This window comes from Xyrauchen texanus, chromosome 6 (genome assembly GCF_025860055.1).
Source record: "Xyrauchen texanus isolate HMW12.3.18 chromosome 6, RBS_HiC_50CHRs, whole genome shotgun sequence".
Classification (NCBI taxonomy): domain Eukaryota; kingdom Metazoa; phylum Chordata; class Actinopteri; order Cypriniformes; family Catostomidae; genus Xyrauchen; species Xyrauchen texanus.
The window spans coordinates 19,018,919-19,041,190 of NC_068281.1; the positions used below are offsets into that span (position 1 = coordinate 19,018,919).

General features: G+C 38.3%; 1 protein-coding gene across 3 annotated transcripts in view; it reads left to right on the plus strand.

The window, feature by feature from the left end:
- The window catches only part of ccdc24 (coiled-coil domain containing 24), a 33,573-nt gene extending 11,394 nt beyond the window's left edge, over positions 1–22,179 (plus strand). For 2 of the 3 annotated variants that reach the window (XM_052128663.1, XM_052128664.1), the window contains exons 4-9: positions 4,143–4,274; positions 4,391–4,495; positions 7,714–7,768; positions 17,544–17,610; positions 18,468–18,579; positions 18,830–22,179. In XM_052128663.1, coding sequence (XP_051984623.1) covers positions 4,143–4,274; positions 4,391–4,495; positions 7,714–7,768; positions 17,544–17,610; positions 18,468–18,579; positions 18,830–19,373 — 1,015 coding nt within the window. In that variant the 3' untranslated portion in view covers positions 19,374–22,179. The remainder of the gene's footprint in view (positions 1–4,142; positions 4,275–4,390; positions 4,496–7,713; positions 7,769–17,543; positions 17,611–18,467; positions 18,580–18,829) is intronic. The other variant, XM_052128665.1, reaches the window with a different exon arrangement.
- The last annotated feature ends 93 nt before the right edge of the window (positions 22,180–22,272 follow it).

Sequence of the window (22,272 nt, forward strand, 5' to 3'; positions counted from 1 at the left end):
GCAGGAGGGGTACTCTTCCTCTCGGCAACCAGCTGGATGCTGTAAAGAATGTCTATAGAAGAAGTTCTTTTGAAAGTGCTTAATATATCACATCACAAAATAGGCTATGTGTTATTTTACCAATAAAAGCCTTTTGCGTGAATCTCATGGGTTTGAAATTTGCATGACTTGCCACTCCTGGAGTCGCAAGTTCGAATCCAGGGTGTGCTGAGTGACTCCATCCAGGTCTCCCAAGCAACCAAATTGGCCTGGTTGCAAGGGAGGGTAGAGTCACATGGGGTAACCTCATCGTGGTCGCGATTAGTGGTTCTCGCTCTCAATGGGGCATGTGGTAAGTTGCGCTTAGATCACGGAGAGTAGCATGAGCCTCCAAATGTGTAGTCTCCGCGGTGTCATGCACAAGGAACCTCATGATAAGATGCATGGATTGATGGTCTCAGAAGCAGAGGCAACTGAGACTTGTTCTCCATCACCTGGATTGAGGTGAGTAACTGCACCACTTTGAGGACCTACTAAGGCATTCCAAATTGGGAGAAAACTAATTTGCATGGCTCCTGGCCCAGTAGATCCAAATTTAAATGGACAGTTCACCCAAAAATTTAAATTCTAGAATTATTTACTCACTCTAATTTCATTCTAAGCCTTTTTTCAGTGATTACAAATGGACAATGTGGCAGGGTGGAGGGCGGGGCCGGGTCGTGATTCTACACACCCGGTCCCTTATCAGGCTAATCAAGCCTCCGAGAGGGATAAAGGCCGAATGCGGAGGATTGTGCGGGAGAGAGAGATAGTTTACGGACATGTCCGTCATGTGTGTTTGTGTCTTCTGTTTCAGTTTATTATTAAAATATTATTTATATTGACAAGCCGGTTCTCGCCTCCTCCTTTCCATTGACTTCTTTACACTGGTGCCGAAATCCGGGACGGCGAGGGATACGCCGTAGTAGAGTTCTCGCCACTACTGTCCACCCCAACGGAGCAGCCGTGGCCATCTGCCGGGGTACAAGGAGCCCGGCCGCCTGGAGTCTGAGACCGCCGACCGCGAGCAGGGTGGGGCTCGCTGCCGACCGCCTAGAGCGGGAGAACCTTCTGTTCCCCAAGAACGCGGTGGGGCATTCCGTCCGCCAGGGGCTGGAGGTCTGTCTCCGATCCGCCCGGAGAGGCGCGGCTGTCGTCCGTTGGAGGGTGGAGGAGTGGCCGAGGAACAAGCTACGGCGTATCGGAGAACTGGTGAGTAAGTGTTTTTTTTTTTTTTCCATCTCTCTCTCCTCTCTCTCACTGCTGCTCTGCGTTGGCCTTTTCCCTCTTGTTTAAATTTTACAGTGTTTTTTTGGGGGGGTACTACACCGTTACAGGAAGTACCCCCCCATTTTTATTATTTCTGTTTCCCTCTCCTTGTCCCCTCCCTCATCCAGGTGGACGGGGATGACCTGCCGGCTGACGGGCTTCGGCACGCCCTCCCCCAGGGAAAGGGGGGGGGGGGGTGTACATCATGCCGGGGGCTCCCCTGCCTGAGAGAATGAGGGAGGAATGTGGCAGGGTGGAGGGCGGGGCCGGGTCGTGATTTACAGACATTAAATTGTTAAATTGTTGTCACCATTCACTTTTTTTTTTGGAAAAAAGATGCAATTAAAATGAATGGTGAATAGGGCTAACATTCTGCTTAACATCTCCTTTTGTGTTCAACTGAAGAAAGAAAGTCATATGGGTGTGTAAACAATGACAGATTTTTTTGTGGGCTGGGGGTAAACTTTGTAAAAAGCAGGTGTTTGGGAAGAACTGGGACAATCCATCAGCAAAAACATTTGCATTTATTTTATAATTGCTGAAAATAATTGGCTCTGCCAGCTGGAAACAGATGAGCACTGGGGTGTAAACTCAGTATTTTAGTTGATGTTAATTTTTGTTGTTTCATTAGACTTTCTGTATTTTAAATTACATAATTTACAGGGCCCATGCTGTGAATCAGTTGATCTGTTTTCAGGACAAATCTGGATTAGTTCACTTTAATATTGCTCCAGTTTTGGAGCTTTCTTGGCACATGGTGATGGCCAAAGCAGGAAACTGAAGACTCAATGGTGTTTTGAGTGCTTTAACATGGGCAACTGAGCTTTTGAAAGGAATTGATTTAATGGATCTGGTTTGGAGCATATTTACGATGGCCTCCCCTCTCTCTTGTTTGGCCTAAGTCCTTGTTTGAGTGATTTGTTATGGTTATATGCAGTCAGGCTGCACCTGTTTCTTTATGCTAGGTCTCCGTTGAATGGACATTGAGCTTTGGTTCATCTGTGTGAACTTGCAAACAGCTGAGACTTTAAAAGCCAACAAAAGGAAAGTTCTTAAATCTCTGGAGAATTATACAACAACAATCAGTGCAGAGAGACTGGAGACTGGAAAGAGAAAGCCGTGTGTGTGGCATATTTCACACGTAGGTCATTCATCTGTGCAGATGTAGGGGTATTTTGAAAGGACCTAATTTTAAAAGTGATTTTTCCTCTTTTTTGATGTGGTGGCTCCTCTGTGCCATCTTTGTTGGCAGGAGTTGGACTCCTCCCTCCTCTGTGAACACAGCTAAGCTGTTTACTGATCTGTGCCCACAGTGTAGCCTCTGTTCCTGTCCATACACCCCCTCTTTATGTGCATAGCCGAGATGGGCATCAGACTTCTGCTCGTATTGCATGCAGTGAGTCAGAAATGCTTGTTAATTTGTCTACTGGCCCTTTTCATCAGGCTTATTCACTGCCACAAAAGACCCACAAACATATAAACTGCATCCAGTCAGTGTCATTAAAGAAAGTGTCACTCTTTTCTCCCTCTGCTGTGAAAAGAGAGAAGATGTAATTAGTTGGTCTAGCATGTTTGATTAATGTAATGTAGGCATTTCCAGATGCAAACCTTTATACATAGTTTACAATTACAAAAACAAAGAGGTTCCCATGGACTTTAAAAGCAAGTCCAAACTTAAGCTTGGCTGAACTTGTTTGCGTGTGAAAGGCCTTTGCTTACTTGATGTGTGTTGCTGTCTCCCTCTCTCATCTGCGCAACAAGGCCATTTGAAGACTTCAGCAAGGAGTGTTAGGCCTGTTTCACACCACACAGACATAGCAGCACATATTTATTTTGGCACACATATTAACAAGTTACAGCATTTACACTGCACATATAAGCAGCATGGTGCAGAAGCAAGAAGCAGCAAAACAAGTTAAGTTTTGGCACTGAGCCTTTTTTTTCACCAGACGTGCTGAAAAAACAGTGACACTGCACAATAAACCTATTTATCAACACAATATTTTTCAACATAGGCTTTTATGAAGCAACATAAAATATGGAGCAAACTGCTTGCCCATATTGTTTGAAGGAATATTCCGGATTCAATACAAGTTAAGCTCATTCGACATTATTTGTGGCAGAAATATAAAGGCAGAAATTTGATGCTTCTAATTTTATAAAAGTACTTACATTAATTCTTCTGTTATAACGTATGTATTATTTGAGCTGTAAAGTTGTTTATTTTGATATTTTCGGGTTTGTTGACATTACATTGTCATGGCAGCAAAGTTGCAAAATTGGCTATGAGTTTTTTAACGTTCAAAAATTGGTCCCCATTTACTTCCATTGTAAGTGCCTCACATATTTTTGGTTTTTTAAAGAAAAGGATGGATGAGTCATAATTAATGTTTGTAGTAATCAATATTATTTTACAAATGCTGTCAATTGAGTTTAACTTGTATTGATCCTGGAATATTCCTTTAAAATATAAAAATAAAACCTTTGTTGGGCTTGATATAGGTTACGTCTCTTTCAAATGATACATCTGAAATTTAGCTTGGCGCAGTCGGTCACAAGATAAGCAAGAGCCAATGGCATTTGATATCACTGACGTCAAACCTGCGTCATAACACTTGTTGACGCAACAAATTTAGAGTTTACTTCTTCTAAAGTTTTCTCAGGGCAGATGCTTAATGGATAAAGAACCTATTCCTTTCATCCATAAGAGCATTTCATTCAAACATTTAAGTAAAAGAGTAAGTAAACGTCAGTGTGCTAGCTAATCACAGTGAGATTGTGCTGGGCTGCTGGCACTGTCCACTTTGGCATTCTATCATTCTCAGTGTCAATAAATGTATGTTTGTGTGTGCCAGGGATGAAGAGGAGGTCATGTCCCAGTACAGTCCTAGTGTGGTGAGTTATGCACTGGGTAGCACACAGAGACAGGGGAGCCCAGGCAGCTGGTGTGAAAGACCCCTATCAAGCTTGAGCGAGACTAGAAGCAGGTCAGTGTCTCTATAAAATATACATCTCTGAGTGCTTCTAGATGAAGAGAGTTGATAATATTGATTGGTGTCCACTGGGCTGGTATGTATTTAGCAACAACTCATTTTTTTTTTAGGTCAGTTTCCAGCCTCTCATCTCACTCTAGCTTTGTGGAAGAGATCAAGGCCTTAAGACACAAATTAAACATTAGCCATATAGAGGAGGTTGTGTCCCATCTCAGGTGAAGGCATATGTTTTTTTTCCTTTAATGAATGTGTATAAATCTTAGATAATTGCTTGTAACAGTGAGTGGGAGAAATTTACCAGGAGGCTGACTTGTATGTCAGTTTCCATTAAAGAAATAGTTCACCCAAAAATGTAAATTCTCTCATTGTTAACTGACCTTCATGCCTTTCCAGTTGTGTAAGACTTTTTTTCTTCTTCAGGACACAATTTAAGATTTTTAGAAGAATATCTCACTTCTGCAGTTGCATACAGTGCAAGTGAATGGGTGCCAAAATTGAGAAACAAATCAATATTTAAGTCCTTTTTGCTATAAAATATTCTCCCTGCCCAGTAAGGGGCAATATTCATGAAGAATGTAATTCACTAAAAACACATGAAGATGAATGTGAAAGTTAAAATAAAGTGGAGATTGACTGAGCAAGGAAAATAACTTATTGTAAAAAGTACTTAAATATTGAGCTGTTTCTCCCCCACACCTATCATATCGCTTCTGAAGACATTGATTTGACTACTGGAGTCATTTAGATTACTTTAATGCTGACGTAAGTTATTTTTGGAGCTTCTAAATTTTGGCACCCATTCACTTGAATTGGATGGACAAACAGAGCTGAGAAATTCTTCTAAAAATCTTTAATTGAGTTCAGCAGATGAAAGAAAGTCATTCACATCTGGGATGGAATATGGGTGAGTAAATGATGAGAGAATTTTCATTTTTGTATGAACTATTCCTTTAAACCAATAAAAAAGATTGCTGAATGTTTTTCTATTACATTTTTATTAATCATTTTTGTATTTATTTTGGCTGCTAATGATGATCACGTTCACAGGTGATATTTCCCTGATATCCTAAAATGGTCTTGATCATTAACAATGCATTGTAATCTTTTCAATCATCAACCCAACTCATAAAAATATAGAAAATTAATGGAACAAATCACGCAGTGCCATTTATAGACTGTGACCAGTCCAAACATCTATAAATGAAGGAAAGATCCATTCCATTTAACATATACTGCCCTATGTGTAGAAGAACTTCATCCTTAGATCCTTCATTGTGGTAATTTTATATATGGCCCTGTTTAACGGACTTTCATTTATTTTCATATTATTCAATCATTTAGAATTTGACTAAATTTAAATGCTTCTTTTTCTGTTAACCAGAAGCAGGTTAAAAGTGCACACAAATGTGATAAAGCTAATTTGCTTGAAAGGTTACCTCTGATAATGATTGGTTATTAATGGAGAAGGATACAAATTAAATTTTGCCTCTTATTTTTATTTTTCTCCCCTTTTTCTCCCGAATTTGAAATGCCCAGTATCCAATGTGCTCTAAGTCCTTGTGGTGGCGTAGTGACTCGCCTCAATCTGGGTGGCGGAAGACAAATCTCAGTTGCCTCCTCGTCTGAGACGTCAATCCTCACATTTTACCATGTGGCTTGTTGAGGGCATTACCGCGGAGACATAGCACTTGTGGAGGCTTCACGCTAATCTCCGCAGCATCCACGCACAACTCACCATTTGCTCCACTGAGATTGAACCACATTATAGCGACCACGAGGAGGTTACCCCATGTGACTCTACCCTCCCTAGCAACCGGGCCAATTTGGTTGCTTAGGAGACCTGGCTGGAGTCACTCAGCATGCCCTGGATTCGAACTTGCGTGGTAGTCAGTGTCTTTACTTGCTGAGCTACTCAGGCCCCATTGAATGCCTTTTTGAGAAGGCTCAACCTTCCTTGCCTCATCTGATAGACTGGCTTTAAACATTTTATAAAAATTAGGTGCAACACAGTAAAATGTAAGAACTAATTCCATGCATATAACAAATTCAATTACTTGGTAGGTAATATCAGAATCATTTGTTTACACCTGAGGCAAGATTGTTCATTTGCAGTCTGAACATGTTGCGCAATGATGAAGTTAATATTGTGGAGCAACACATTCATCGGGGTAGAATTTTCCTTTCTTTGCTTAACATGTGCTTATACATGTGGATACAGACCAGACATGGGCCTTCTTGCACAAAGATAATCACAATCCTCTCTTTCCACCACTGCTCAGTTCGGCCAGTATTGTATGAGTTCTTGCATGTTCCCAAATGTACAAATCGCCTGTTTGTGTTTTCTATACGCTTACACTTATCACTCCTTCTGTACTCCAGCAGGTCTGCACAGAAAAAAGTACCATGGTAATACATTGTTTCTTGATATGTATCATAGTAATAGGATGGTATTCGTTGAAATAACTTTAAGTACAGGATAAGTACCATGGTATGCTGATTAAAATACTTTACATGAATTTTAGTATGTCAGCTTTCCAAAATTATAATTTAAATTAACTATCAAGGATCTAAGTACCATGGTACAGTCTAACCATCTGATACCATCACTGTGCCATGGAACTGTTGCAGTACCTTTTTGTGAAGAATTCCTAATTGGATCTCCTCTTTCTTTCCTCTAGCCCTTCTCCATCTGTCCAATTTTTCAGAGCCCTCTTTAGCTCCCCTTCTACCCTCTGTAACCCCATATTACCCTCCCTTTTCCTTCTACTGTTCTTTCCAGGCATCTGGTGCTCTCTGCCCAGCCAAGAGGAATGCAACAGTAAGTCTTGCTCAGTGGGGAAGCAGAATGTTGAGATAGAGGAAGGGGAACTAGAGCGAGCGGGCCGATCCATCCCTCCATCAGAACAAAAGGCCTCGTTGTGAGCAAATGAATACCAGACCCAGGCATATATAAGATTCCTTGGCCTTAAAAGAAAAGTGAAGGGAATTAAGTGACTACAATGGTTATGTAACGAAGAAGTAGGACACTTTTCGCTTCCCCACTGAGCTAGAAAAGAGATTGTGACTACAGTTTGAGTCTGGCTCTTTCAAATAAATAAACAAATAAAATAATAATAAAAATGTACTTAACCTTTTATAAGGTAAAGGATAATTGGAGGTTCAATGTTTTGTATGAAGTACCTAAATGAGAAAAAGTCTACTTTTGGAAATCCATAATGGTACAAATTTGAAAATTGTTGTTGAAAGTTATCTACAGTTGGCATTATGAACATAATTGTATGTATCCTGTTCTTGTCACTAACTTAAAATGATAACATTTTGGTTTGTTTGATGTGTTCTTTTTCTATCTAATTCATGGCTGGTGTTTAAAAGAGACATTCTGGGCTAAAGCTGACTTGATCCTTTTTAAAACATGCACTCTTTTGATTGACAGGTCAGTCCTAACTGAAGAATGTGAAGCCTTGAAAAGAGATGTGCAGGTCTTGCAGGTAAGGATTCCTTTGCTTACACTTAAACTATGATTTTGACTGCAGCGTCTACATCAGGATCACTGTAATGTTACCTGTTATGAATCTGGATCCGGAGGGTGGAAGAATCTATAAAACAATCTGGGGACGAAAATTACCATTCTTACCAAATAATATTTTGTATTGCTGTAAAAACTTCTTAAGAAAAAACTTAAGCATTCAAATTCTAAAATGAAAAATGTTCTTAAAAATTGTTGTAAACAACATCTTAAAGTTAGAATAACTTCACAGTTGTCTTAAATTCTAAAAGGTAAGATGTTTTATTAATTTACTGGGTTTTTCTTGTTGAGTCTGAAGTCGCAATGGGCTGGTTATGTAGAAATTTGATTTTAGACCAAAAAAAGTTTTATGTTTATGTTATTTTTATTTTAAGCTTGTAAACCATGAAAATATATAAATGTAGTTTTGAAGCTTCTTAATGTGTTGACCAATCATGCTAATTCAAATGGATGCGCTGCATATAGTGCTCTCTTTCTGTGATCTTTAGAGTTCATAGAAACAATAAATATAACATAATAGTGCAGAGACTTGCTTTCTTTCCCCCCTTCCACATCCCTATCGGAGTTGCCCCAGTCACCCTTTCGCATTTATTTCTTTTCTTAAAAACATTTTCGTGAATCCGGCCCCTACTGAGGGACTCCAATATGCTGTAGTTGAAGTAATTTTCTCTGTAACTTTTCATTTGTGGTTTGATAATGTTTCTACGACAAAGGAATGTTTGGATTTCAGATTGTATTTAGATGGAACAATGATCAGATTTGTTTTCTGTCAACTGCAGGGTGTTTTATTGTGAAAGTAGCAAGTCAGAAGAAGAGTTTCCTCCAGATAATGCTTGTGCAGAGCATAGTTTATTAAGCTGGTAGTTTGTGAAACTATAGAAGTGCTTTAAATTATTAAGTAAGCTGCTTGTTAGTTTTTCATTGATCTCTGTTTGGTGCATCTGAAAACTCAAGAGCAAATTTGAATTTGACTCTCCAATAGTTCTCTGCCATTGGGAATTAGAGTGTTTTCCTTGTATATTACATGTTAACTAATTAACATGGTAAAACTATGGTAAAAATACGAAAAATGTGAGTGATGCCCACAATGCAAGGTGTTCTGAGTGGTTACCAGGGGTGATACTATACAGTTGCAAGGGTGATCTAGAAGGTAGCTTAGGTATATTCAAGTGGTTGTTCGGTGGTTGCTCCCTGGCCCGGGCCAAAAGCACTCAAGTCTCTATGATATTCTGGTCCTAGATATGTCTCACATCCCTACTTTTATTATCTGTTATTCTATTACTTATATTGTCTATAAGTTCATGGGGTTTGTTTTGCATATTGGCATGTTGTAAAATCGTCAGTCTGAATGCTTAGAAAAGCAACAAGCCACACAATTCATGAGGTATCATTTATGTCCTTAGAAAGGGTTAGGAATGTACCATTGTTTAAAACTTAGGGTCAGTGGTTGTTTAAATCTCTAAATTGAAGTATGAGCAATAGAACAAGCACCACTAATCGTACTGTGTAACTGCAACCAGCACTACTAATTAATTATACATAAAGTACATGTAGTTCATTACTATTGCTCAATACTTATTCATGTAATTTCACAGTAACATGAGCACTAATATAAAATGTGAAAAAAGATCAGTGGTTCCTTTTGATATGTTACATTTGTAACTGGAATATGCATAATCATGCATCAGCTACCACCATATGAGCTTATGTTTTTTTCTCTCTAAATGGATAAGAGAGAATTTCTAGTATATCTGAAATCTGAGATGTTAAACTGGCCCCATAAGGCCTGCTTTTTTTTATCTATGCAGCCAAACACTCACTGTGAGACTGATCTAATTTCAATCAGCCAGAGGAACTCCAGGTTTCTACTGTACCGCATGCTCTCCCTGCTTCACTCTCTCTTCTGCCAAAGTACAGAACTCAGCTACAAATGTGAGGCCTCTCAATGCCAAGCAGATGGAAAAGTCATTTGTGTCGAACACAAACATATTGTTTGAAGTTTTCTGTCCAGACTGCTGGACACTTACCATTGGCATTCAGTTCAAATCCATATACAAACTGTAGTATGTAGTTAACTGTAGTTACTTTTGTTTATTCTGTGTCATATTATTGCATGGTAGGCTATTTGCAAAGTCATGAATTGTTGTGTTGAAACACCAGCAAACCTGGGCATACTCTAATTTTTCTTTTGGATAAATATGTGCACTGTCATATATTGATAAATAAGACCAGGGTTCCCCAATTGGGGTTTGCAATCTGCAGGGGTTCATGAGATTGTAAAAGAAATACCAAAAGCAAATTAAGGTGAATATATATACATATATTAAACAACATTGAATACTTACATGATCTTATCAAAATTAAGTTATATACAATTGTGAAAATCTTGTTTATTCTAATTAAGTCTTAAGAGAGAAACCAATTAAATCTTAAGCATGTTAATCAGAAATTTTGTGTTATTGTTAGCCAAGAATTGAATCCTTGATATAAACACACTGACCAGCCCAAAGACAGACATCTGTTCTTTCGACTTCTCAGCATACTGAGGAAATATCAGTGTTTTATTCTAGGAGTAGATAGAGTGACAGAGGGCACTCTTTTTGGGCTTCATTACTCCCTTCTGGTCTTAGATTTCAGTGATCTGCCTCATAACTGTGGGTTTGGTATTTCTTTTCCAGCAGACTTCTGGTTGCTACCATTGCCCACAGACCACTAAAAGTAATAGTCTTATATGCTGGACTTGAGAAAGCTCCCCTCAGAAAGCTCTGTTTGCTTTTATGTTAATAAAGAAATGAGTGTGTGATGCACACTCAACATCCATGTGCAAGACAGTAAGCATGACTCCAACATGATATAGTGGGGCCTCAGAGCAAATAAACCTGGACAGGAAGCAGATTGGTAATAATAGCTTGCCGCTAGCCACTGCCATCCACAATATACGTGGACTAATGGAGATCCATGGCTTTACAGCAAAAGCATGTGGTTTGAGGTCTGGAATAGAAGTGACCAGTTTAAAGATATCAAGTCTCAATGGAACACAGCTGTTGAATCGTTTAGTGGCGTGTGAGCTCTGCAGGGGTCAGAATCAAGAGCTCAATACAATAATAAACCATGAAAAACAAGACTGATCGAGTCATAGTGGCGTTTTGTTATTGTCTGTGGTAATTTGGTCACTTTTTATGAATTGGAATACTCTTTAATACTCTTTAAAGTGACTTGATTGTTTATTGTAGTATCTACAGATGTGTAAATACAGGATGTTTTATTGATTTATTTAGTCAGAGGTTTTCAAACTGAGGTCAAGGGAACCTCACGGGACAGTAATGGGCTCCACAAAAAATGTATATATTATTTTCAGATTAATAGATAATATTCTCCTGAGACACTCCTTTTCTGTATAGGATAAATTCCACAGATGTAAACTTATATATTTAAGTGGACACCCTGGGCTTTTCAGAGATACCAAATGCTATAAATATATTTTATGTAAAAAAACATTTTTTTTAGCATTTATATGAAAGCAGTGTTTCAGATTATGTGTTGAAGAAAATTAGCTCAAAAGCATAACCTGATTTTTTAAAATAAAAAATAGTAACTTGGTCCTGTAACGTCCTGGATCTTTACACATTTATGGGTATTTATACATAAAAAATTTATAGCTGCCTTCATATTTTTGGAAGAGCATCCCTTGTAAGGAAATTGGAAATTTGAGGAATTGAAAGGCTTGAAAAACCTTGATTTAAATAATGAATAAAGACATTTAACAAAAACAGTCTTGCCAAAAAGTGTATTGCTTTTCTCATGTTTTAATCAAACTACAAATTCAACAATTATTTTCTACTATCACTAATGCAAACGTATATACAAACTTCTTGACTTGGGTCTGTCTTGGTCCACAATCAGGCATATAGCTTACCAATTTCAGTCTTTATTGTGTTTATGCAACATGGGAGGTTTGAATGATCGAAACCACTGGTGCTAATATTAGAGCAATATTCTGGAAACAGATGGGACAAAAGATGATTTATTTGGCAAATGCATGCAGTTATATTTGAAAAAAAAACTCTATCAAAAATGTTATGCTTAGTATATATATATATATATATATATAGAGAGAGAGAGAGAGAGAGAGAGAGAGAGAGAGAGAGAGAGACAGACTAATCTCTCCAATCTTTAAAAGCAAATACAAACTAGATCTCAATAACTACAGGGGGGTCTGTGTAACCAGTAACCTGGGAAATGTGTTATGCTCCATCATTAACTCAAAATTACTTATTTCATAAAAGAACATATTGTCATCTGCATATCTCAAATTGGCTTCCTCCCAAAACATCAAACCACTGACCATATATATATATATATATATATATATATATATACACACACACACTACAAACAATAATAAACATATACCTAAAAAACTCATTCACCTAAGGGTTACTTTATAAAATCATCCAAAGTGTCCTAATCCTAAATAAACATACAATAATTGTGCAGTAAAGATTGGGCATAAAAGAACAGAATACTTTCCCAACAGCATGGAGTAAGACAAGTCTGCAGTCTCAGCCCCATTTTATTTAACATTTATATTAATGAACTGGCAGAGTTGCTGGACCGCTATGAAAGCCCAGGACATCAGCTTTATGACATTCAATTAAAATATTTACTGTATGCAGATGAACTGCTAATTCTGTCTAAAGGCGGCATACACGGTGTGATTTTCGGCTGTCATGTGAGCTCCCAACCTATTTTTTGGAGAGGTTCCTCTCTGCAGAATGTAGCATGATGACGTAGTGGATCTAATCCTCTGTGTAGTGGATTTTTTTATAAGTAGTTGATTTTTTTGTTTTTTAATGCATTACACGGAGTACATTAGTACTCAGTATTAAAGCATTACACTGAGATATTTGTTTAATATAGCTTAGCTTTTAAAAATGGTCATAACCATGGATTTCATAAATTACTTTTCCTTGTTTTTCCTCTTCACCCTCAGAAAACAAATATAGAAATTAAGCAATATACTCATTGGAACAATGGAAAAACCAAATAAAAACCCAGAACCGTATAAATGTTATGTTGATCAGGAAAGACAGTACAGTCCAGCTGAATATCTCTCCTCTGTCAGAGACATAAAACATTGAGAATTACGAACTAAGACTTAGTGGCCAACAACTGGCCATAGAAACAGGGAGATACAAAAAAACTTGGCTGCCCAAGAAAGACCGACTATGCAATCTCAATATATCAGAAGAGGTCGAGACAGAGATGCACTTCCTCCTCCACTGCCCAAAATACTCCTCCTTACGAGACTCACTCTACACCAAAATACAAACGTCTATTCCTGAGTTTCAATCACTCAGTGAGAAAGATGTATTTAAAATCTTGGTGAAGGGCCAACTTCAACTGTAGTGGCCCATCATTTACACAAGTGCCATATACATAGAACACATGTCCACTAAACACCACCTAATCTGTTACTTAATGCTACTTGCTGTGTACAGTGCATCCGGAGAGTATTCACAGCGCTTCACTTTTTCCACGTTTTGTTTTGTTACAGCCTTATTCCAAAATTGATTAAATTCATTATTTTCCTCAAAATTCTACAAACGTACAAAAGTGTTCACAGCCTTTGCTCAATAGTTTGTTGAAGCTCCTTTGGCACCAATTACAGCCTCAAGTCTTTTTTTGTATGATGCTACAAGCTATGCACACCTATTTTTGGGCAGTTTCTCCCATTCTTCTTTGCAGGACCTCGCAAGCTCCATCAGGTTGGATGGGGAGCGTCAGTGCACAGCCATTTTCAGATCTCTCCAGAGATGTTCAATCGGGTTCAAGTCTGGGCTCTGGCTGGGCCACTCAAGAACATTCACAGAGTTAGTTGTCCCGTAGCCACTCCTTTGCTATCTTGGGTGTGTGCTTAGGGTCGTTGTCCTGTAGGAAGATGAACCTTCGCCCCAGTCTGAGGTCCCGAGCACTCTGGAGCAGGTTTTCATCAAGGATGTCTCTGTACAATGCTGCATTCATATTTCCATCGATCTTACATTTATTCATTTGGCAGACATTTATTCATTTGGCAGACGATTTTATCCAAAGCGACTTACAAAAGAGGAAGAACAGCAGTGAATCATCTTAGGGAGACAGTGGTACAAAAAGTGCCATATTACAAAGTTTCACTATCATCAGAATAGTATACAAAACAGATTTAAGTGCAACAAGAAATGTAAATAATTTTTTTTTTTTTCCTTTTTTTTTTTTTTTAAGTGACCGGTTAAGTGCTTTTGGAAAAGATGTGCTTTTAGCCGTTTTTTGAAGATAGAGAGTGAGTTAGCTTCCCGGATTGAGTTGGGAAGGTCATTCCACCACCGTGGTATGATGAAACTGAAAGTCCGGGAAAGTGTTTTGGTGCCTCTTTGTTTTGGTATCTTGACTAGTCTCCCAGTTCCTGCCGCTGAAAAACATCCCCATAGCATGCTGCCACCACCATGCTTCACTGTAGGGATGGTATTGGCCAGGTGATAAGTGGTGCCTGGTTTCCTCCAGACATGACGCTTGCCATTCAGGCCAAAGAGTTCAATATTTGTTTCATCAGAACAGAGAATTTTGTTTCTCATGGTCTGAGTCCTTCAGGTGCCATTTGGCAAACTCCAGGTGGGCTGTCATGTGCCTTTTATTGAGGAGTGGCTTGCGTCTGGCTACTCTACCATACAGGCCTGATTAGTGGAGTGCTGCAAAGATGGTGTTCTTCTGGAAGGTTCTCCTCTCTCCACAGAGAATCTCTGGAGCTCTGTCAGAGTGACCATCGGGTTCTTGGTCACCTCCTTGACTAAAGCCCTTCTCCCCCGATCGCTCAGTTTGGCTGGGCGGCCAGCTGTAGAAAGAGTCCTTGTGGTTTCAAACTTCTACCATTTACGGATGATGGAGGCCACTGTGCTCATTGGGACCTTCAATGCTGCAGAAATGTTTCTGTACCCTTCCCCAAATCTGTGCCTCGATGCAATCCTGTCCCGGAGGTCTACAGACAATTCCTTGGACTTCATGGCTTGGTTTGTGCTCTGATATGCACTGTTAACTGTGGGACCTTATATAGACTGGTGTGTGCCTTTCCAAATCATGTCCAATCAAATTAATTTACCACAGGTGGACTCCGATCAAGTTGTAGAAACGATCAAAGGATGATCAGTGGAAACAGGATGCACCTTAGCTCAATTTTGAGTGTCATGGCAAAGGCTGTTAATACTTATGTACATGTGATTATTTTCGTTTTTGATTTTTAATAAATTTGCAAAGATTTCAAACAAACTTCTTTCATGTTGTTATTATGGAGTATTGTTTGTAGAATTTTGAGGAAAATAATTCATTAATCCATTTTGGAATAAGGCTGTAACATTACAAAATGTGGAAGTGCTGTGAATACTTTCCAGATGCACTGTATATACAGTAATGTAAACCAGTTGATATAATTTTGTCATGTAACATGAAAATCATCCAAAGCACAGGACAGCCTGAACCAGAAGAGATTCTATTGCTTATTGAAGCTTAACAAGAACTCCCAGAATTCCCAGTACATATCAGCAGTTGTTTTAAGTAATAGGTTTATGTTTTTGCCCCTAAAAAGGTTACATTAATTAATCATTACAATAGCCGCCAAGGTTATTTAAACTACACAGATTTGGAACTGTAAAATGTTCTGTTGTTTTTTGCAATTGTATGAACATGCAATTGTATGAACATTTTACTCACCGAGCACATTATGAGGAACACTATGGTCCTAATAAAGTGCCCAACGTGGTCTTCTGCTGTTGTCCGCTTCAAGGTTCGACGTGTTGTGCAATCTGAGATGCTATTTGACCCACAACAATTGTACAGAGCAGTTATCTGAGCCTTTCTGTTAGCTCGAACCAGTCTTGCCATTCACCATTGACCTCTGTCATCAACAAGGCATTTCCGTATACAGAATTGAGTATTACTTTTAGCTCCAGACCCGTATCTGCATGATTTTATGCACTGCATATATGTCTGTCACTGATTCACTGCTGTCACCTGATTGGCTGATTAGATAACTACATGAATAGGTAGGTGTACAGATGTTCCTTATTAATTGCTGGGTGAGTGTAGTTGTGGCTATAAGGCATTGTTAGGCGTGACATGCAGTGTATATACACTCACCTAACGGTTTATTAGGAACACCATACTAATACTGTGTTTGACCCCCTTTCGCCTTCAGAACTGCCTTAATTCTACGTGGCATTGATTCAACAAGGTGCTGAAAGCATTCTTTAGAAATGTTGGCCCATATTGATAGGATAGCCTTTTGCGGTTGATGGAGATTTGTGGGATGCACATCCAGGGCACGAAGCTCCCGTTCCACCACATCCCAAAGATGCTCTATTGGGTTGAGATCTGGTGACTGTGGGGGCCATTTTAGTACAGTGAACTCATTGTCATGTTCAAGAAACCAATTTGAAATGATTCAAGCTTTGTGACATGGTGCATTATCCTGCTGAAAGTAGCCATCAGAGGATGGGTACATGGTGGCTATAAAGGGATGGACATGGTCAGAAACAATGCTCAGGTAGGCCGTGACATTTAAACGATGCCCAATTGGCACTAAGGGGCCTAAAGTGTGCCAAGAAAACATCCCCCACACCATTACACCACCAGCCTGCACAGTGGTAACAAGGCATGATGGATCCATGTTCTCATTCTGTTTACGCCAAATTCTGACTCTACCATCTGAATGTCTCAACAGAAATCGAGACTCATCAGACCAGGCAACATTTTTCCAGTCTTCAGCTGTGCAATTTTGGTGAGCTCTTGCAAATTGTAGCCTCTTTTTCCTATTTGTAGTGGAGATGAATGGTACCCGGTGGGATCTTCTGCTGTTGTAGCCCATCCGCCTCAAGGTTGTGCGTGTTGTGGCTTCACAAATGCTTTGCTGCATACCTCGGTTGTAACGAGTGGTTATTTCAGGCAAAGTTGCTCTTCTATCAGCTTGAATCAGTCGGCCCATTCTCCTCTGACCTCTAGCATCAACAATGCATTTTCGCCCACAGGACTGCCGCATACTGGATGTTTTTCCCTTTTCACACCATTCTTTGTAAACCCTAGAAATGGTTGTGTGTGAAAATCCCAGTAACTGAGCAGATTGTGAAATACTCTGGCACCAACAACCATGACACGCTAAAAATTGCTTAAATCACCTTTCTTTCCCATTCTGACATTCAGTTTGGAGTTCAGGAGATTGTCTTGACCAGGACCACACCCCTAAATGCATTGAAGCAACTGCCATGTGATTGGTTGATTAGATAATTGCATTAATGAGAAATTGAACAGGTGTTCCTAATAATCCATTAGGTGAGTGTATATTTAATATAAAACATTTTTTTAACACATTTAATTTTCATTAAAACAGTATTTTATTAGGCAAATTAATTAATGCCATCCTTTTTCAGGTGAATGGTTGGGCTTTACGGGTGCTGCACAGTGAAAATAAACAGAGACTAGGTGTTTCATGGATTAGCTGTTAACATATCATGTATTTTAGCATAGCTGGAACACTGTATTGACAAAACTATCCTGTTTGTAATTATAAGTACTTAGAATGAAAATAGGATGACATTTAAGGAGATACTGAAGAAGAAATCAGGGTTTTCAAACATTTTCTACACCTATAAACAAAAAACAAAAAAGAGCCAAGTCCTGCCCCCACACTTTCATGTTTTAAATCTCCTTTGCAGGAGAATGTAGACATAGAGAGAGCCAGTAGGCAGAGAGGAGCTACACCTCCTGAACCCACTGTTGCAGGTATGTGTCACTGTTATTTATTTTTGACAAAAGGATTCAAATTACATGAAATACAAGTCTCAGACAAAGGCCCTTTGGCAGGCTGTACTATAAGCAAAATATGAAAACATTGCTGAGCAGGATTTTTTTTTTTTTTTTTTTAATTACGCCATATATTATGCTGAAATTATGTCCTGCAATCAATTTTCCCAATAAACATTGCATCATAAGCAGAATTTACCATTTTATAAATTTCAAAATATCTCAAGATGTGAAGTCATCTTTGAATTATATATCACCACCATCTAGTGGTCCAGCACTGAATTCTTGAGCTTTACGGGTTGATGGAAATAATGTGCGTTTATCCTTAAGATTGTTGTACATGCAGTAGGCCAATGAGAAATCATTCATAAAAAAAAAAAAATTCTTCTATAAAGCAGGAAAAAAATTGAAAAGCATTTTCCTTTAAACCCTGCCTTATCATAAATCAGGGTCTCAAATTAAGCTTTCTCAATTCGCATGTACTTATTTTACCTAGTTGCAATACTTTTTACTTTTCTTTAATGGAGATGCATTGATGCCTTTATAGAAATGTTATGTTAAATCTTCTACCATCACATCCCTGAACAGACTGCTGTCATGTTGTCTGCAACCCGCTTTCATAAACACAACTAAATTAAGAACATGTCAAGGAGCCAAGGTGACAATCTATTAAGCCAATATTCACAGAAGAAAATGCTTTACTCATGAAGTAATAAAGCAGAATTTTCTTTTGTAATATGATTTGATGTTTTCCATGGAGATTGTAAAGGGTTTGTGCTCGATCAGACTGCCAAGCTGCCTGACACTGTTTTCTTGTTTTCTCTGTGGCCTTTCAGAGCTCAAAGAGGAACGGAGGCTCATTCAGAGAGATTGGAAGGTTCAGAATTTGTTGAGCTGCTATTCCACCACAGATATTTTGAGTACAAGAAACCCACAAATCTTAGCCAGGTCAGAATGCTAGTCTCTGCTCAGAACATCTTTGGAATAATCCATCTCTAAATTGTCTTTTGCTAGTAGAGAATGCACAAAGTGGTATTTTTGAATAGATTCCAGGGGGGAAAATAAAAACAAGCAAGTAACCCCTCCCCCCCATTTATACCATGATCAATGGAAACATGTAAATTCTTCATTTTAACAATACGTGTGTGTGTGTGTGTGTGTGTGTGTGTGTGTGTGTGTGTGTGTGTGTGTGTGAAAGGGAAACAAGTAAGCTTGATTTGTCTGCTCCTGGAATATATGCATCCCATTTGAAACCTTGTCCACCCAGAGACATAACTGCAGTCTCACACAATCAGAGAGAAAAACCCAACGTAGGAGCTTCAAAGACCTCTGTCTCTCCCTCAGACACTGCACAGCACAGAAAACTAGATCAATCCGATTCAAGCTTTTCCATAGCTTCTTCACTCAAGAGTGATCTACGACTAATGCGTATCAAGAACTCTTCAACTACTGAACCAAAATCCTCAATCCCTAGTTCTGCTATGGAACATGAGAGCATGCCCAAGGAGAGCAAATACAGAGGAAATTCAGTAAGAGCTTCAGCGTTCAGACTGGTTCCAGCAGCTTCAGTTACAGTTTCTGGATCCGCTAAAAATCTCCTCCTGAAGATGGAGGTGACTAGAGACAGTGATCTCGGCCATCTCCAGCCGACTCCTCCAACAGTGCAGAGACCACCCAGCAGGGGGCAGAGGGGGAGCAGACACCAGCGCATTCCTCAGCCTGACAGTCTGCTCAGTGCATGACACTCTGCTAAACTCCGTCAATGGGACATCACTGCGGTCAATGTCAAATGTGAAACTGTTTCACAAGTTTTCTGGCCTATAAGAACCAAACTGCAGATCTGAGGGGATTCCAAAACCTACCGCCAAGGTTTTTTGCACAGTTTCATGTTAAGGATTTTGAAATGTCTTTAAGACAATTATTTATAACAAACTTGTTAAAAAAAAATAAAAACAATTTTTCACAACCCTTAAAAAAAGAGACAAAACATAAGCCAGTGCTGATCTTTAAAATAAACTTTATTTGCCATTTCAAATTGAACAGTTTAAGATATACAACTGACATGACTAAGACATTTTCAATGCAGTTTGGCCCTAATATTGAAAAGACATGGTTAGATATGTTTGATAAAATACTGAGCTCATGTCATTGTGCTTGTCATTCTACATCTTTTTATTATGCCATGAGCACAGAAGTATACACAGACTATTGTAAAGACATCCCCTCTTTTAGGATGCAGGAAACGGGAAATTGTTTTTTGTAAGTTTGTAATATTTTCATTTGCTTTCAAACACACAATATTTAAAAGTGCTGTGACAACATGAAAATGCACGATAATGTTGTTGTTGTTTTTTTAATGATCATAGGCAATGACGAGGAATTCACAGTTACCATGATTCTGTGTAGTTATACTTCATACAGCCACAAACTTGTGCTCAACATATATTTCCATCTAGGACCTAGAGGTATTTGTTTATGTGCATATTTTTTCACCAAATTCTAGTTTTTGTATTGTTTACTCTTTAGACAGCCACCGCACCAGTCCATCGCTCCCTAACAAAATATGCAATAACGACATCTTATGTGTGAAGATTTACATTTTATGACACATAGTTTCAAAGCCATGCATCAGGAGCAAAGTCAACATTGAAGTATTATCAATTGCTATTTTCAAAAACATCTTATATACCAAGAGCTGGTTGATATCTGACATGGTTTATTTATGTTAATATTCCCACATTAACGTTCCTAAATAAAAACTTAGTTTGATGAAAGCAACTTTTTTTTAGTATGCATTACTAAACATTTCAAATGCATAGCAACACATTTTCTAAGATGGGCATGCTTGAGTAAAAACATTCTTTCCAAACAATCAAATGTGCTCTCTCCTTCAATTCGTTTTTACATTTAAAATTACACAGTTAATGAGAGTACAAGAAACTGGATCATGGGTAAATTAAATCCCTTTTAAATTGATAGAAATGTTTATACTGTACTTAAAGGGGTTTGCAGCACACAACAAATACTGTACACTTCAAAATTACTACAATACTGAGGTGAAAATATAACAATGTTGGCTTTAGACTGTGCTTCCATATTAATATGCAACTTTTCTGTATTATCTGGCAGGACCAAACACTTTTGCTAAAAGCATTCCTGTATTTATATATTTATTTATTTTCCAAGTTTTAGTCCAAAGCCTTTGTATGGCAATATGTTTGAGATCAGCTGGCTTGAGGAGGTTTAGGAAAAAAACTTAGTGTCACAGAACATTGCTAAAAATTAGTTTTAGTCCTATAAAAATAAAAACTCTCCTACAAAGGTATATTCAGTTGTTTTTTTTAAATGGCAACATGGATTATTACATATTAATAAAATTACATGACATGAATACTGGTACGAACATGAACTAGGTTTGACTCAGCAGCTGAACATCCACTACACAGAGCACTCTGTAGTCTTTACACATAACATTAGCAACATTACTATAAGAAATAAAGTAAAAACAACTAAGAAATAAACCCACCTACTGCATCAGGGTTGGTTTACCTTCCCAACCAACCCTGATAAAAACAAACATAAACATACACATCAGTTGGGTTTTTGTCTTTTTTACATTACTGTACAATAGAGAGAGAGAGAGGTGACAAGAGATGGGGAACAGTGCATGATTTGCACTTATGCATAACATTTCTACATAACATTTCTACTCTAGTACCTAGAGACAGACACATGGCCTCATGCCACGTTCAAAGTCTGAGGACCACAAATTTGACAAACGAGGCCTAAAGCAAGTTTCAATATTGTGCATTCATATTTCTGACAGCGATTAATCTTATAGCTACTGTGCATGTAGCCAGCTAAAGTGAACCAGTAAATAAAAGTGCTGTTAGTGTTGAGTCAAGTTGTTTATTGAGCCCTAAACCAGGCAGCACAGAGAGTGTATGCTGCATTTTGCTGCTTTAATCTACTTTACCAACTGTCTAACAGAGGAAAAGCTAGAGTTTGTGACCTGCAAGTACTGTTGTGTTTTGATGACATCACAAAAACCTAGGAATCGAACCTCTAACTACTCCCCTGAGTGTTCGATACCTCCTGTTAGGCAGCAGGGTAACGGACCAGTCACACAAAATGTGTCCTTGTGCTAAAAACCTAGACGTGTTTGTAACAGCTGAAGTTCTTTTTAACTTGACACAGCATTTAAAACATGTGACGCTCCTGCTAAACAGCGTGAGGCGGCACAATGGTCAAAAACGTCCTATCACAAGCACTTTTGATGTTTAATTACATGTATGATATGAGTTATAGATATCCACAGTTAAAGTTTCACTAGGAAAATACTAATTCATTATATTAGCAAATAAATTGCTTTACAGATATCACGAAGACTAATTTTCACTCAAATAAATTTGCACTAGTAAAAACAAAAATTCTTGATATCAAGAATGACATCATTACTCAAATACCAATTCTTGATTTTTGAACTACTAAAAACCATTACTAATATCTGTCATTCACTCCTGTTCAAACATGCAATAACAGATTGAAATTTGGATATGAAATTTCAAATATGAGCTATGTACTTATTACTGATTTTATATATATATATATATATATATATATATATATATATATATATAT